The sequence below is a fragment of the Camponotus floridanus genome, unplaced genomic scaffold (genome assembly GCF_003227725.1).
Source record: "Camponotus floridanus strain SB8 unplaced genomic scaffold, Cflo_v7.5 scaffold23, whole genome shotgun sequence".
NCBI classification, from domain to species: domain Eukaryota; kingdom Metazoa; phylum Arthropoda; class Insecta; order Hymenoptera; family Formicidae; genus Camponotus; species Camponotus floridanus.
In genome coordinates this window covers 1220600-1239309 of record NW_020229359.1, presented here as the reverse complement: position 1 = coordinate 1239309, position 18710 = coordinate 1220600, and the positions used below count along the sequence as shown (strand labels likewise).

The 18710-nt window shown below is 26.2% G+C and overlaps 1 protein-coding gene across 1 annotated transcript; it reads right to left on the bottom strand.

The window, feature by feature from the left end:
• Window positions 1-6757: 6757 nt before the first annotated feature.
• Window positions 6758-17686, bottom strand: LOC105254398 (nose resistant to fluoxetine protein 6-like). Its single transcript, XM_025408743.1, has 13 exons — window positions 17455-17686; window positions 14638-14882; window positions 13240-13433; window positions 12940-13037; window positions 11971-12189; window positions 10545-10755; window positions 10243-10399; window positions 10060-10139; window positions 9882-9977; window positions 9629-9764; window positions 7660-7834; window positions 6972-7114; window positions 6758-6901 (listed from the first exon to the last, which is right to left on the bottom strand). The coding sequence occupies exons 1-13, from the start codon at window positions 17684-17686 to the stop codon at window positions 6758-6760; spliced, it is 2130 nt and encodes a 709-aa protein (XP_025264528.1).
• Window positions 17687-18710: the final 1024 nt, after the last annotated feature.

The following is an 18710-nucleotide window of genomic DNA, read 5'->3' as shown; positions in this document are numbered from 1 at the left end:
GTTCAAAATTCTCACGCCATTCTCGACTGTGCTGTCGTCCGTGATGAGAGACCTTACGAATGCCGAGAAGGCAGACATGCATCTAATGTACGGGGCTGCAAATGGTAACTGCCAAGCATGTATTACTGTTGGTGGACGCAATTTTGAGCAATTATTGTAAACATTGCTATAAAAAAGCACTTGTCAACGACGCTGTAAGTAAACAATTTATCTTTTCTTTCATGTCTATTTCCTGTTTGTGCCTCAACATATCACTTGCGCCCATACATTCCTATACAAAAAATGATCGTTAGAGTACTCTATCACCCCTTAAAGTTTGTACCATGAGTTCTGAATCACCCTGTATATATATATATATATATATATATATATATATATATATATATATATATATTAGAGTTGCAATGAATATTCAATTAACTAGTCGATACTATGTCTATTCGGCAATTAATTCACTATTCGTCTGATATCAAATATTTTTAGTTCAAATTGAAGGAAATAATAAAATAGACTGTTACTTCAGTCGCAGATGCATAGTTTTAACATACTCGAGTATATCTGTTTTGCTTATTTATGTCTAATAAAATAAAATTAAATAACGTATTTATGTTATATCTATATATTTATTTAATACATAGTAATTTTAAACAAAAAAAAACAAATTTTATGGTTATCAATGTAAAAATAATTAATATTATATCAAAATAATAAATTTATATCAATTTAAAATTCAATATATTGATAAAATTTTTAATATTTAAACAAAATTTTCTTTGACTTAATTTTAATCTTTTAAAAATAACAAAATAATTTTTTTAAATTGTAGAAAACAACAAAATATAATCCATCAATTCAAACAAAGAAAAAATATTCATCAAGTATACTTTCTTGGTTTTAAAATTAATCATAATTAAAATCGTGCAACGGCAAATTAGGAAGAAAAATTTTCTGCATTGGAAGGAAGCAGACTATTTCTTTTTTTCTTGTATATATGCTTAAAAAATCTATTGGCATATAACACTATTGGCATATAACACTTCTGAGAGCACAGAAATAAATCGCACCAAATTTTGCCAAATAATTTGGAAATACTAAGTGCACGAACTTGTCAAAACGTGCACAAAGATGCAAGGAAGCGTGGTCGAAAATGTTGCACGCTCTTTTAGAGTTGCCTAATATTTATCGAATATTCGACTGACTTGGCCTAATATTCGGTATTCAGTTAAGTACCGAATATATTATTCGTTGCAACTTTAATGTATATATACACAGAATATTTCTAAATAAGTGTGAAAAATTTTAGGAGATGATTCTTTGTCGAAAATGTGTGAAGGGGGCTTTTCATATAAACATACATTTCTATATCCTTCTCTAAAGATTACATTTCTTTAAAGGGAGAAGTGAAAATTAAGTTTCTATTATTTTAGGTTTATTTAGGTTTCTGTTATTACATTAGCCTGGTATACAGCATGGTTTTCGAGAAGTTAAATTTTAAAATAAAAGAAAAAAGCAAGTAAAACAAAATTAGAGTAAATATTGAAAAAATGGAACAAAAACCAATATAAAAAAATTTTTTAAATTAAAAAACCTCCATTTTCAACAAAAATCTCTTAAAATTTGTCGCACTTATTTAAAAACACCCTGTATGTGTATATAGGGTGTTTCATGATTGGCAAAACTTCAGGAATAGATTCTTAATGCTTAAGAAAAAAATGTTATACCAACATAAGTTCGGAAATAATTAGTTTCTGTTCAGTTTAGTTATATTAAGGTTTTTATAACATAATTCTCATATTGCCTAAAGAAAATGTTCAATATGTCCACCTCCTGTTTCAATACAAGTCTAAGCTCGTCATTTCATTTGAATCGCGAACATGTTCCCGAATTCGCATAGCGCATATCATCTGAAATGACGAATTGAGGCTTGTATTGAGACAGGAGATAAACATATTGAGCATTTCTTCTAAGAATTGTATCATAAAAATTGTAAATACTTTAATAATTTATAAATTAATTATTTTCGGATTTATGTTGATATAGCTTTTTTCTTCTCTAAACATTAGGAATCCAGTCCTGAAGTTTTGCCCATCATTTATGAAACATCCTGTATATATATATATATATATATATATATATATATATATATATATATATATGTATAATTTCGTTAATTCTTTTTTGAAATAAAAATATTTCTATATCTTGTTTGAATTGCACAAAGTGTCTGTTTTCAATGCTTGAAATACATTCTGAATATTGAACATTGTTATAGAGAATATAATTATTGCGATTCACAAGTAGGATAATGAATAGTTTTTATAACGTTAAACTCACATAAACGCGGACACTTCTCTAGTGATGTCTATACTCTGTTACGTTTATTTCAAATGTACGAATCATAGTCTCTTTCTCGGATGTAATCGATGCTTCAATATGCACATATTTTATTAGCTATATATATATATATATATATATATATATATATATATATGCTACAATAAATCCATTAATTTTTTACGATATATATATATATATATATATATATATATATATAAAATATATATAATTACGCCAAATATGACATAATTAAGCAGAGAAGCGTTATTTTCGATATTTAGAGATTGCGACGAATTTAAGATTAACTCTATAGATTACACAATTAGAAAATAATAATTAAATAATTGAAAGTTGAAAAAATGCAGAGATTTATTGAAATTAATGCATATTGAGAATAATGAATTTTTATCTTCACATTTGAGAATTCCCTTTATATCAAAATTTTATTCAAAGAAACATTTTAAATAAAAGAGATTTTACAGTACCAATGTAAAAAGCATCTCTTATAATTTCCTCGTTGTGTTTTTTAATCATTATCTTGTCAGTATAGCAATAAAGGCCTTAAATGTGCCTTGCTGTTCACGTTCATGATAAAATGAGAAAAATTGTAAAATACAATATTTTAGGATGTGATATAAATTTTATCCTTCATTCAAAGTACATACATATATATATTTATATATGTTACACAAGTGTCAGTTTATACTATGACAGTTTATCATATAAATAATAAAAAAATGACAGAGTAATGATAAGATTACAATTCAAGCAAGGAGACTAGCCAAAGAAGTATCCTGGAAAATTAAATATTTTTTATTTAAAAGGAATTTTATCTATATATTAGACACATCTCAAAATAACTAGAATATGAATAATTTGCAATTTCTTAATTATCTATCATTAATGCCTCTCTTAATGAGTTACATATTATATATGCGTATTGTGTTAAATGAGTGATATTTCATATAACATCGAAAATTAGATACTTAGAACATTTTGTATATATACAATATATGTATACTTTGTGAATTATGTGATTATAATTTTAAACATAGTGATATGGAAAATATCATAAATATGATATAGTCAAAATTATTATATTGGACAAAATATGATTACTCTGTTATTTATCGAATATATATATTGAAAAGAAATTATGAATAAAGAGGAAAAATAAAAAAAGAAAATAAGAGAGACAATATTTAGAATTCACATAAAATACATATAAATAAATATATTGCATATTAGTATAATGCACAAAATAAACTTGCTTACAAGAGAAGTTTATGAATTAGAGAAGAGAGATGCATAAATTTAAATATATTATAATTAAAAAATTTGCAATTCGTTTTACTCCAAATAGCAATGACTTGAGACGCTTTTTAATCCTTTATCGATCCACTCTGCTTATCAAAATTCTTATCAAAATCAATTAAACAAAGCCTGCACACAAAAATGGTGATATTTATTTATAGAAACGATACAGATTATATATATGTTTATATATAATTGAAACTTTACTAACAATACAATGAGAAATATCGGTAAAGGGTTAAATATATATTTGCATATATTATGAGAAAAAAAATAATAAATAATTTCGCAGTAACAATTAGATACCTTTTTTCTCTTATATCAATTAGCCAATATTGAAGAAGTATCTTTTGGGATTGTTAGAAAAATTCTTTTTTCTACTTATGACTATGACCAGTTATAAAGAACAGTATATGAGAAATTTTATTACGCCAGTTGACAAAAAATTTATATTTTTTTTTATAAATTAAGATTTATATTTAGTACACTTCTCTTTGAAAATTTGTGAACAAATTTGCACAAATCATAAATTAATATATAATTAATATATTATTATTTATAATTTTAGATTATAAATGATCGCGTCTCTCCTTCGTGCTGGTAATTGGGAGATTATGCGTACTATTATATATATATATATATATATATATATATATATATATATATATATATATATATTACTGCGAACGTATTATTATTACAGCTAAAATCAAGTTTGTTACTATGATCATTATTGCGCAAACCTTTCAGGAAACAAGTGTATATAATATTTCCTTTTATATTCTGGACGAAAAAATGTATATTTTAATAAAATATTTAAAGTATGGAATTTTTTAATGTTAATGCGACTTTGTCGACCTTTCCTTATGTCATCATATATAATAAATTATTACTACTACTTATTTTTTGTTTTTTTTTTTAATAAAGTGATAATATCATTAATGTAATTTCTATGTAATTTTAATTTTATATTAAATTATGGAATTATATAAATATGTGCATATTTTTTTATGGACGTTTTAAATTCATGCATGTGTTTATTATTATATTATTGAGCCTTGTGCGGGAAAGAAATATTAAATGTAGAAAAAAGTAATGGTAAATTTCTTTAAAGCAAATAAAAATATAGCTTACAAAAATAATAACTATTTAATTTTGTTAATTTGTTTGTCTGCAAACGACTTAATTTTACTACTATAATGTACAAAATATATATGTTAATATTATTTTAATGTAAGGACAAGCACAAAAATTTTTTATATAAGAATTACTTTAAATTTATTTTTAAATTTATTTTATCTATGCACGTGAATGTCGTCCGGTTTGAACGGTTTCTCTCACACATAATAGCGCTCGTGAATATTTCTCGTTCATCCATCCTCAGTACTTCGGTACAGAGAATCGATTTTACGCGTAAGTTAAATCGTATAATTCGCAAACGAATCACGAGATGCAATCCTCGCCGCGATAAGACACGCGTTGCGTATTTGATGACGTTAAATCAGCATACAGGTCTATACGCTGATTTAGTATCATCAAATACGCAACGCGTAATACCCTATGTCGTACATCTTATGATGCTGAATGATGTATTTAATATTCTTTCATCCTCTTTCTTCTCCAACACGCATTCAAATCAGCGACGAAAAGTTGCTCCTCCTATTATAATTATCATTCATTTGTCATTCTCGCTCGGAAGAACGATCACGCAATCGTTGAATTTTCTACGCAATGAGTCGCTCGTGTAGAAATAATGCATGCATATGCATGCATATAAAAAAATAATGCATGCATATAAAAAAACGAATAATAAATTAAATATTTCGTTATTGGCTTGTCGTATTTTTTTTTCAGAGAGCACGTATACGCGTTCTCTTTCTCGAATCGAATACTTACCGATCGTATATATGCGCCTTATGTCGTCGTCGAACTTGCGACCAACTAGACGAGACAGATACACGCGAAATAGCTGATGTGCCGCGTGTTATATCGCTCAGGTACAATAGATTAACGTGACTCTTTTTTTTATCGTCTGCTACCGCCGCCACCGTCTTTCTTAGCTTCTCTTCAATAATGTATACATTGACAGATATACCGTTCAGAAACGCTCGAACCACCCGATTTCACCCAACTCATGCGTAACTCCACACCTTCAAGATTTAACACTGGAATAATGCAGATATCGCAAACTTCTTTCGACATAAATTCGACGTAAGGTACGAGTGACTGATTCCTGGTGGCGATCGTCTTAATGGTTATTAATAATAAGTAGGCCGTTATTAATAATTTGTAATAAATAGATCGAACGAAATGAATGGAACGCCATTTTGTAGAAGAAATTTTTAAAATTTTATTACAATATATATGAAAAAAATATAGTCTTTTAATAATTGAAATAACATATTATAAAAAGGGGCGAAAAGTTTGCTTGCGCACATGAACTAATGATATACATCAATGTTGTTCATCAGAATCGACACAGAATTGCAACCGTTTTCGAAAACTTTGAAATACATTATCAAATGTGTTTATAGAAATATTTCGAATGCATTTTTGATTGCTCTCTGTCAGTTCTTCGCTGAGAGAAACGACAACTGATTATTCAGATTTCTTTATTCCAAAACCTTAATTTTGTTTGTTAATATACTCATTGATCCAAAAATGAATTTTATTTGAAAAAAATAATCTTTTTCATCGAGTTTCTCATTTTTAAACATGACAGTCAATGAAACAAGAAAAAATAAATTACCATATTTGTAGTACTTAAATTAGTATATTTTGACATTACATACATTTTAATATTACATATATACATATAATTTTATTTAGTATTATATAGGATATTCAATAATACTTGCCGAAGCGTTTCTACTTAATTTCCCATTAATTATTGCAAAGATCACAAAACGATAGAGAGGACTTTTCTACTCACAATCAGTTTAATCGGCTCTACTTGCATACTACTTGGGTGTATGAAAATTATCGAACACTTTGTACATACACACACACACACACACACACATGTGCAAAATATAAGCACATAAAATCGTAATTTTGTATATGTGCAAAAATATAAACACATAAAATCGTAATTTTACATACAAAATCACGATTTTAAGTGCTTATATTTTTTATTATTGCGAGATTGAAGAAACATTCGCATAAGTAAGATATATGGTACTTCTGTCATTAAGGACAATGCATAAGCGCAAAGGTAACTAGTCACAAAATGTCCTATAAACATAAAAACCTAAAAATTGATAATAAATGTTAAAAAGTTCTTCGTTAATGATAGAATTTTAGAGATAATCTTTACTTACTGTAGACAGAATTTCGAAGTGAATGGATGTCTCACTAGATAAACGAATTGATTCTATGATAAAAGGATTTATAAGATAAACACAATAAGTAAGCCTGCTAAGAGGGATGAAGACTTTAAACGATAATAACTGATTTATGACACCTGTAACAAAATAAAACTTATATATCTATGTACATGTGTGATGATACCAATAAAATTTTTACAATTATGTAATTATTTTTCATGCTTTATGCCAGCATTTATTGAAAGTAAAACTTATAAAAGAGTAAATTAAAAATAAATTAAATGATAGACAAGTTATGCAATATGGTATATGGTATAGTACGCGATAACGATTCGTTCTTTTCGCGAGGCAAGGGGGACGTAGAAGTATAGCTATGGCACTAGTGATCAAATAGTTTTAATTTATTGATTCAATTTTCGATCACCGCAAAAAAGTACGCTGAATAAAAATATACGCATTCGACTTATAACAATTATCAGAAAATTAAATCAAAATAAATAACATTAAAACGACATTAATATATAAAAAATTCAGAATTTTATTTAAAATAGAGTTTTTTTGTGATCGATAATTAGATCGATAAATCAGTGGTAGTCAATCGCTGATAACGCTATGACTATATACTTTTACGTTCCTCTTGCCCCGTTCCTTATGAGAGGAGCCATGGAACACATATACTAACCACCATGCTTAGAAGAACACGCTATTACAATCCATGCTAGGCCTATAGCCCAAAGTGTTCTACTCAAAGCAGTATAGATAGCAGAATATAGAATAGATATATTTCGTTTATAAAGGCCTATTACTGCAAAAATATTACACGCGCTACCAAAACACCAACATAAAATTACAGTTTCCTGAAAAAAAAATGCTTTAGATATAAAATATTATAATGTGACAAGAATAATACAAATATAGAATTTAAAAAATTTGTGTGTGTGTGTGTATTGTGTGTGTACGTGTACGTGTACGTGTACGTGTGCGTGCGCGCGCGTGTGTGTAATATGGATAGAATTAGTTTTTGAGCTTTTTTTCGATTAGGTAGATTTATTAAGAATCATTTATTGTCAATTTTCATTTTCTTATCATCAATAAATACAATAAAAATGCATAAGAAACAAAATTTAATGCAAGATATAAACATTTTTTAGATCGCTGTTTATGAAGTCAGATTTTTAATTATCTATTTAAGTAATAAAATATTTAAATAAATTAATAGAAAAGTTGAAAAAATATAATATAATAACAAATATTATAAGAGTTATTTAGATAAATGATCCTAAATAGTAGATTCTTATGATATTGAATTTGTAAAGTACACTTCAAATTATTTGAGCAATAATCAGTTCAAACAAAAAAACGCAGTAAGGTTGATAAAAATTAAAATGCATTTTAGCGATTTAAATTATAGATTATAGATTTTTTGGATTGTAAATTAATTAATTAAAATTTAAAATATATTGTTTTCGGATATATATTGTTTCAGATATATTATTTCAGATATATATTGTTTTCATTTTTAATAACTTTTCTTTGCAATAAAATCTTTATATCCAAAAATAGAAATTTACTCTTTGTAAATCAGAAAATAATCAAAAAGAAGATAGCGAGTGTCTATTATTATGTCTTCCTTTCAGTGTTTTTTTCGTAAATAAATATATTCTAAATGTTATTCTTTTGTTTCCTACATATTTTTTATTAAAAATAGTATAAGATAAAAATAGCAAAATAATATAAAATAAAAATAATATAATAATACAAGATTAATTTTTGTATTTTTACTTTTTTTCTAAGTTTTTTCTTTGTTTTTCTCTTTCTCATTTCTTTAATCTTATTAAATTCTTAACTTTCGAAAATAATGAGGATCCAGATTTTTTTTAATAAAAAAATGCTGATATACATAGTACAAAAATAGCTACAATGATAATTTAATGATTAACAAATCAACAAATGTCATAATATTAAAATTTTTATGTGTACTTGCACAAAATCAAAGTGCGTATTTTTTTAAATTTTTTTTGAAAAAATTCTAAGTGTTTTCATTACGGCACGTAATTTAAGAATTGAGAATTTATGATGTAAATATCACTTTGGAAATTTGTTATGTGAAAAGTCAAAAATGTATATAAAACTGTATTATTCTTAAATTTTATTTCACATTTATGAGACATAGGTTGATATAAGGATTTTGTTTTACGTGAAAATTCGAAAATCTTTGCAAAGCTATATATTTTTAAACATTATTTCATATTCAAAGCACTACGATTAATTTACTTATCTGTAATAAACAATTACAATTAAAATCTTCGAACGTTACTCAATTATAATTTTGATCACGTATTTCAAGTTTATTGAAATTGATGAGAACATTATATATAATATAATAATTTTATATATATTTTTGCTTCATATTAATATATAAATATATTAATATAAATATATGTATAAATATTTAATTAAAATATAAATATATTAATATACAAAAATTAATATATAAGTAATTAATCTATATATAGTAATCTATAATCTAGTAATTAATATATAAGTAATTAATCAGGATAATCTATTTATGTATTTTATAATTATTTTAATAATTGTTTAAGTGTTTATTTTTTTCATTAAATTCATATAAGAATAAAATTATACTTTACTTTTTTAAAGAAGAAACCCAACTTTTTATTTAGTCTTCTTATGATATAACCTGTAATTATGCCAATAATATATGGTCCTATTCTGATCCATGGAGGGAAGTAGATGATACTTCTAAGTCTGTATAGTTCATCTAATCTGCAATAAAAATAGAGTTTATTTAATTATTCTCATAATTAGCATAACATTTCATATTCTTAACATAATATCTTATAAGCGTCTTAACATATTCTAATTAGCATTTTTATCACTTACGTCGGGATATATTCATAACTATATGAAATATAACCGGTAAGCACAATAGAACCTATTAAAAGTGTACCCAATATGAAAACACTCATGTAAAAGTATCTGAAATTAGCAATATATATTTATTTGTATGCCCAGCATATGTTGATTATAATACCTTCAACTTATAAATAAATCAACTTACATAGTTGACAAAATCAATAGTATTGTAGCAATTATAAAGTATTGCATATCATTGGCTAAATACCAACTCCAAATCATACACTATAAAATTTTAATATTTTTAAAATAATATATTTGAATTATATAAAAATTTTAATGTTTTGTAAATAATACAACTAATTATATTTTAAATATGATTATATACCATTCTATCTGAATCGAACAGATTATTTATGTATAAAAGATTTTTCCACCAATATTGTGCGCAATTATGCATATCAGTTGGAAAGTGTGAATTTTTGTCGTACCAAGTCGAATTTAATTGCAGGATTCCTATCATCATCATGTATGCAGGTGTCAACCTTAAAATAAATAATTTTGAAATATATCAAAATATATAAACAGAAAAAACAAAAAAAAGAAATATCTATTTTATTTGTAAATTGTTTTTTTATATGCATTGTTCTTGTTTATTGTCTGTATAAGTAATGATAATGAAAAACGTACCGAATAAATCTTTTTATTACATGAATAAAGAATTCATTTAATTTTTCTTTGTAATTAGTCGATGTAACTTTTCTTTTGTTCATTTTGTCCTTCAAATATAAATAAGATACTAAAAGCCCACTTGAAAAAAAGTAAGTTTCCACTGATACTGTATTGACTGATACGTGACCGAAGAAGTTTAAGGTGCTTTTCAATATTGATGTTTTATTATCTATACGAAATAATCTCTATTATACGCACATATATTTATACTATAATTAGATCGCTAACTCTCATTGATTTTATATATAAAATGTCTCCGAAAACCGTGTAATATGACGGTCGCGTATGCGTAATATTGGTAGAAAACTAATATGATGGATCTATAATCAGCTAATATTTAAGTTTTCATCTTAAAATTGTACTGTTTACATCACAAACTTTTAATTTTGTAATAAAATAAATATAAATATATATAAATGTTACATACATATATTTTTAATCTTTATATATTTTTAATTTTCTATATTTTAAATCTTGATTTTAATTATATCATATACATTTTAAATATTTTTTGATATATTTTATTTTTAAAGGCTATAACAATTCTTTAATTAAAAATAAAGAAGATTATATATTATTATATATTATTATATATTAAAGATAACTTTTATTCAACTGTAAGTTTATATACAAATTACATACTTATATACATTGTATATAACATCAACCAATCACAAACGTGACTGCTGTCTACCAACATTACGCACGTGTAAGAATTTAGTAAACAAATGTGTATATGTATTTGACGCAAGTTAGCGGTCTAGTATACAATATAGATGACTGTGATTATACGTCGAAAACGTGATATATATACAGGTTGGGCCATTTTAATCTGTCCACTCAAATACTTTTATATACAAAATAATGAGAATAATCAATTGGTGTAAAGAAAATACACAGTTGTTTTTAAAAAAGAATATGTAATTGTTAATTCAAATTAATTATTAAGGTAAGATAATCAAAAATTGAATTTTACTAGATATTTTATGGTTTATATAAAATTAAGAGATATTATTTTAAGCCTTATAATTCGAAAAGTACACAATGAAAAAATACTTTATTATATAGTGCTTTGTAAAGCTCTCGACATAAGCTACAAGAATATGCAATAAAAAAATAGGGGTTTCAATTTAAAAAATTCAATGTAACCTTGATATGATCTTAACAATGCCACCCAAGGTCTAACTAATATTCCTATCATCTGTTCCCCTCAGAACAAAAAACTTTTTTCTAAAAAATTTTATTCTAAAACTTACAGGTTTGAAGATATTTGAGTGGACAGATTAAAATGGCCCATCCTGTATATGTATATATATATATATATATATATATATATATATATATATATATATTATTTCTATAAGTTTTTTTCTATATTACTCACCGATGTAATTCGACATGAAATATATGGTATGGAAAATAATTATCCAACTCATACTTAAAAATTTTAAACCGTGAATGACAGGTATTTCGTCAGCATTCAATTTCGTGTTTAATATTATTTTTGTATTTGTGTATATGGAAAAACACATTAATATTTGTCCAGTTCTACTTTCTCGACGTAAAGGTGTTATTTCCATTTTCTCGGATATATTCTTCATATCTGAATCGCAATACAGAATTTTCACAATAGTATATTTAACAACATGATAATTAAGTAAAGAGCACTAAGAGCCTACAAAACGCGGATGGCAATGCGTAAATTATTTCGAACATTAATAGTTCGCGAACAAATTTTTTAAGACATATACACATAGCCAAGTTATAGATTCTCTTAGTTTGAGACTTCTATAACACCTCCTTTTACCCCCCTGGAGAGATGTAGACAGGAAAAATATCGGGGCGAAGTCGCTGAATCGGGAATGAACCCGAGTCTTTCGCTTGCCGGGCGACTGCTCTTATCACTGAGCTATTCAGCCCCACACCGATACTTCTTCTGTCCGTTTTTATTAATCTGTGGAAATAATGAGAACACGATCATTTCAGCTCAACGTGTAGTTCTAAATAAATTGGTAAATAATACGGCTCTATGTATTTAACAACATGATAATTAAGTAAAGAGCACTAAGAGCCTACAAAACGCGGATGGCAATGCGTAAATTATTTCGAACATTAATAGTTCGCGAAAAAATTTTTTAAGCCATATACACATATGCCAAGTTATAGATTCTCTTGGTTTGAGACTTCTATAACACCCCCTTTTACCCCCCTGGAGAGATGTAGACAGGAAAAATATCGGGGCGAAGTCGCTGAATCGGGAATCGAACCCGAGTCTTTCGCTTGCCGGACGAACTTGTTAAAGGAGAACTGTTGTTAAAAAAAGTTTTTAAGTGATTTCAAATATGATACTTACTAGCGGTAGTTTTATCCGTTACGATGAAATATTTTTGATGCACAAATATATCATATGTTGTTCCGATTATCATCATAGAAAAAGTAAGCGCTAAAATACTATAATTATAAAATAAATACAAAAAATATATTTTGTTATTTCAAAATATTTGGATGTTATATAAAAATATTTATCTTAAATGTATTAATATGTACTAATAAAATATAATAATTATTATTCTATATTATTATTGATAAAGTTATTATTATGCTATTATTAATTATATATTTTGTTCGTTGTTATATATATTTTTCGACATACCAGATAAAAAATATTGCATCCTTAAATAACTCTTGCTGATTATATTTTAAATTTTTAATTTCGACCAATTTGAAGTCTACAGAATAAAGGTCATTAACAAAAAAAGCTCTATCACGAAATATTTTTTCCAGAATTAAATTTAAGTCATTCATAGAACATGATGCCGGTAAACAAAGACCGAGCGTAACAATATCCTAAAACAAAATATTTTGTATAGTTAATATTACTATATCATACATGTATACTAGGATTAATGAGACTTCGAAGGTTTCAACATTCGCACTTCGAAACTTCGATATTAAAACCTTCAAAGATTGAAATTTAAAAATTCAAAGTTTTAAATCTTCGATATATTGATAATTCGATCTTTGAAGAACAAAAATCAATAAACATTATTTGATAATTTCAGAACAGGAAATATTTATTTTAACTTAACCCTCACTAATGAACTTTAATCTTGACATAAGTTATCAAGGTCCTGAGTAACCCTCAAAAAGTTTTAATTGTCGCTTGTTGTTTATTAAAAAAATTGTAAACAAAAAAGTTTCACGAATTTTACATAATTTTCGAATATCATTTCTGATTTTTAAATCGATTAGATTTGGATTAGATTTGGTTATATCTTCCGGAAGTAGAACTTCTCCCAAGTAAGGGAGAGGAAATGGAACCCATTGTGTCCACGTATGTACTTTGCAAAACGAAGCAAAGTTCACTCTCAGCAAGGGTCAAGATTAGATGTAGAGTGAACTTCGTTTCATCTCATAAAAAACATGCGCGAATATAATCGCCCCTCTCTATGGAGGGTTTCACTTCCGGAAAATATAATCCAAACCTGTTTTTGATTTAAAACTAAATTTTATATATACATATATATATATATATATATATATATATATATAATATGTATACTTTGCAATTTTCGCAATAATTATTGAAATATTGATTAAGAAGATCTAGCGAATGAGCGAGCCTAGAACGTGAAATGTATACTCTAGATATATCAGCGAGTGTCACATGGTAACGAGAAATTTGCTTGTGCATTCTTCAACTCTTGTCTTTTCTTGATTGTAATATATAAATATAATTGTTCTGAAACTTTTATTTCAAATAATTTTTTATTTTGTATAGTTTTTGACAGTATTGCTGTTGATTAAAATGGGAAATTTAAACATATACTGTATTCTATACACAAATATGTACAGAATTTTTAAAAGAAAGATGTATTTTAATATATAAGAATGAACATACAAAATCTAGGATTAATTTATTACACATCATTGCTAAAACTTTATAAAATAAAATTTTAAAAATATCTATGTAAATATATATTTACTAGCTTCAATTTAATTTAATAATCTGTTTAGCTAATTTTATAATACTTATCTTTTAAAAACTTACTTCAATCCATAAATTGATGTGGTATTGAAGAGTACTGTTGTGTTTGAAATGAATAATAAAGTAATTTACTTTGAAAGGTGGAATTTCTTCTTGTGGATTACGATATATTGTATTATTTAATATATGCCGCTCTGCGATCGGTAGAGGATCTGTATTCATTATATCGAGACATTGCTTATGACTACCTAGCCAATAATTATTTCCATGAAGAAAGCCTGATTTATATCCACCGCTAGAATCCAGCACTTAAAAATATAGAAGTAATTGTTATTTAAATAAAAATATTATTTACTAATTATAAGATCAAGTTCCAAATAAAGAATTACAAATGAAAAAAAACTGCTTTACAAGTGATTTTATATCGTATAAAGTATACTACAAAATAATATATAATATATTTATAATTAATAATATATTTCATATATTTATAATTAATAATATATTTAAAAGTAAGAATAAAAATAGTGATATAAAAAATTGTGCCCTCATAATTACACCAAGAATAAAAATCTAGCAAGCTTAAATCGAAATACTTTAATTGAAAACACTGTTGCACAAAATAGTTGTTTTAATTTTTAAAATAATAACATTAAATTAAAACAAATAATATTAAAAATTAAAAATTTATCTAAAAATTAAAAATTGAAAATTATAAAATAAATATACAAATATAAAATGATGCTGGATTTATGCGAGAAAGTTTTCGTAGCTGAAAAATATAGAGTACCTGATGGAGATCGGACGGAAAGTGAATAAAATGCGTGATCAGTCACAAAGAATTGAGACATTTATTCAGTAGTAACAATGTCAAACAAGAATAGTCAATGTTCGCAAGAGAATTCACAATTTTTAGGACAGAATTTCTTGACGAGTTGATGCTTCACAAATGCAAAACTAAACAAATTGTACAAATGTTGTTGACTGCTCAATTTCGAAAAAAAAACCGTAACATTCCTACCTTAATAATAAATCCACAATAAGCAGGATCACGATAAAAAAAAAAAGAAAATCAAGTATAAAAATACAATAGACTGAATTTGTACTAATTTATACCATCAAAAAAAACTTAATCTTTTGTATTTTAATATCGTTTCTTTTATTTTTCGTTCTGCCGCTCGCTAGATTCATATTAACAATGAATACTACTGTTCATTGTGAACTGTTTGAGATGAACTGTTTCTTATGAAGAGCTGTTCAACTAAAGAGCAATCATTTTAAAAATCAACTTTTAAAAGATATGCGTCTTCTTTGATAGATACCGAAAAGCCACATACGACTCGCGGCGATTCAAATTCGAAAATATCAAGTTACCGCTGCTTTTCGCTCGCTTGAAATCATTTGAAGAAAATTTATAACTTTACAAATATTTTAAATATTATAAATATTTTATTTAACTTTACAAATAAAAGGCGACATATCTTTTTCAAACGCTTTGATACGGAAAAGCCGCGGCGACTTGACTAAAAAATCGCGTAATTTTTTATATCATCGAATTTGAGCTGCGAGTCATTCGATTTTTCGGTATCTATCAAAGACTTCCAGAAAATGGCATATCTTTTAAAAGTCAATGTAAAAAATTTTTTTTACTCGTGACCTTTTCGAGTTATGAAGATAAATAGTTTTTTAAAATGAATATCTATAATTTTTTTTTGCATATTTATATTATATAATAGAAGTCATTTGCAATCATATCTAGTAAAAAATTGCTACTATGTATTTCTCTATCTTCTCTATGTACTTCTCGTTTACGAGATAATCGGCATCTTTATAGTATCTAAATATTAAATATTAAAATATTAAATATTAAATATTATTTATTTAAAAAGACATTTTCACCTTTATAACTCAAAAAGGTCACGAGTAAAAAATTTTTTTTTACATGCGCTTTGTAGCTGACTAAGAGCCGTGCAAATTTCTCTTATTAAACTTTCTCGTATTAAACTTTCTCTTATTAACCTTCTTATTAAACTTCTCTTATTAAACTTTTTCGTAACTTTGATTAATTGCGAGGTATTTGATCGGATATATATATTTGAACAAACACCCTCAGATGGTATTGTTGGATATCTACTTCTTAAATCTGAATACTTTAAAAACTCTTTTTGGTAATTTATTGCTCACTGGATATCGAGTGTTATTGTGCGCATCGAAGACGAGATATTCTGCAGAAAATTATAAACCGAAAACGCCGCGATTTTATTAAATCGAAGTGTGTTATCATTGTCTCGTTTTCTCATTCGGGCGGCCGAAGTCGGTGCATCGTTCGCTTGTATAATAATTTAATTCATCTCGCTCGCGATCGATTGCTGCCGCACATGTCAATCCTACATAGACTATAAATCCTTTACCTTATTACGATTATTATTAATCGATTTTGCTGCGTTAATGATGCTGATCTATATTTCTTTTTATCTATATTTTTTTCTATTTCTTTAATTTTTTAAATATATTATTTTGATATATTAATTTAATATAAATTAATTTTTTTTAATATATTAATTTTTTTAATATATTATTTTATTATATTTTAAATATTGTCTTGATATTTTTAGCGTTGTTTTCGATCTTACTTTCGTTCTGACTGACCCTCTTTCCATTACATTGCCAAGCTATCACGTTAATTACGTCAATTCCGTTGCATTCGTCTCTCCATTTCGGTTTCATGTCGACATTTTTCACGTAATTTTGGTGTGGTACGATTTTCCGCACGTGACGCCCAATCATTTATTAATTGTTCGCCAATTTCTTCTAATTATCGATTCTTTTCATAAAATTATAATTACATAATAAAAAAAATAAATATATAATTTTACTTACTTTTTAAGCTCCATAATATTCGTTGATCTACAGCGTCTTTAAAATTTTGTAATTCTTTTCCACATACAATTGAGCTAACAAGATTGAATCTCGAAGCAACGATATAAGCGGGCAGAACATTGTTATTAACTTTTTCAATCTTGTTATATTTATTAATTTGAGCATAAACACAAATTAATGTGTCAAAATTTATATAAATACATAAAATAAACACAAATCGATAAAATAACATAATACAGCTATAACACAATCACTTATATTTTTTATTATTATAAAATATTAGCGAATATCTCCTGGTATATTTTGATCGGGCGTTTGTATGGCACTGCTACATCTGCATCACGTCTGCAGTCGATTTATACTTTTCCGCCGATTTTTTGACGGCCATCCCCACTCCTCTTATTTTTTGGCATTTAAAAAGATATACATAGCAGCATTACAGCATAAGTACATACAGTAATGTCACTTCGATGTCAGCACCTTTGATGTGCTTATGTCAAGTCACATGAGCCATGGAAATTTGTAACTTGGCGCATAAATTAAAATTCTCTCTCATAAAATGCAAAGTTATTGTATAAGTGAATAAACAGAATGCAATTGTTAATCGCATTAAAATTTGTTTAGAGCGAGATTTTAACTTTTTCAGTAATGTTAATACATATATTTAAGAGGTTAAATAAATCGCATAAGCACAAGATGCATATCATACACATTTAAATATCAATTACCTTCAGACATTTTTATTTTTTCTGTGATGACACAAAATTTAAATTTTATTTTTATTATTTAATATTTTAATATCACAGCATAACATGTACAGATAGCATGTGGCACATACGTAGCGATATTGAAAATTGTACAATTGACGCATGTGCAAAATTGCGGTTTTTAGAGAACAAAGAAGTGATACTACTGTATGTACTTATACTATGGCAGCATCAAGTGTCAAGCATCTGCGCAGAAAATCATTATCGGTGTTATTATGCAGAATTTACAATGATTTAGCTTCTTATGACCTTACATTTTATTTATGCGTGTATCTTATTATACAATAAATTTATATATAGATTTTTTATGTATACATATATAAATTTATTATATAATAAGATACACGCATAAAATTAATATTATTACTTATTATAACTATTATTATTTATTGTAAGTTAATAAAGAATTAGGCTCTTTATATATTAACAACACGACACACAAGAAACGAGCAATTAAGAGTCACCGCCGCGGATAGTAGTGCGTAAATT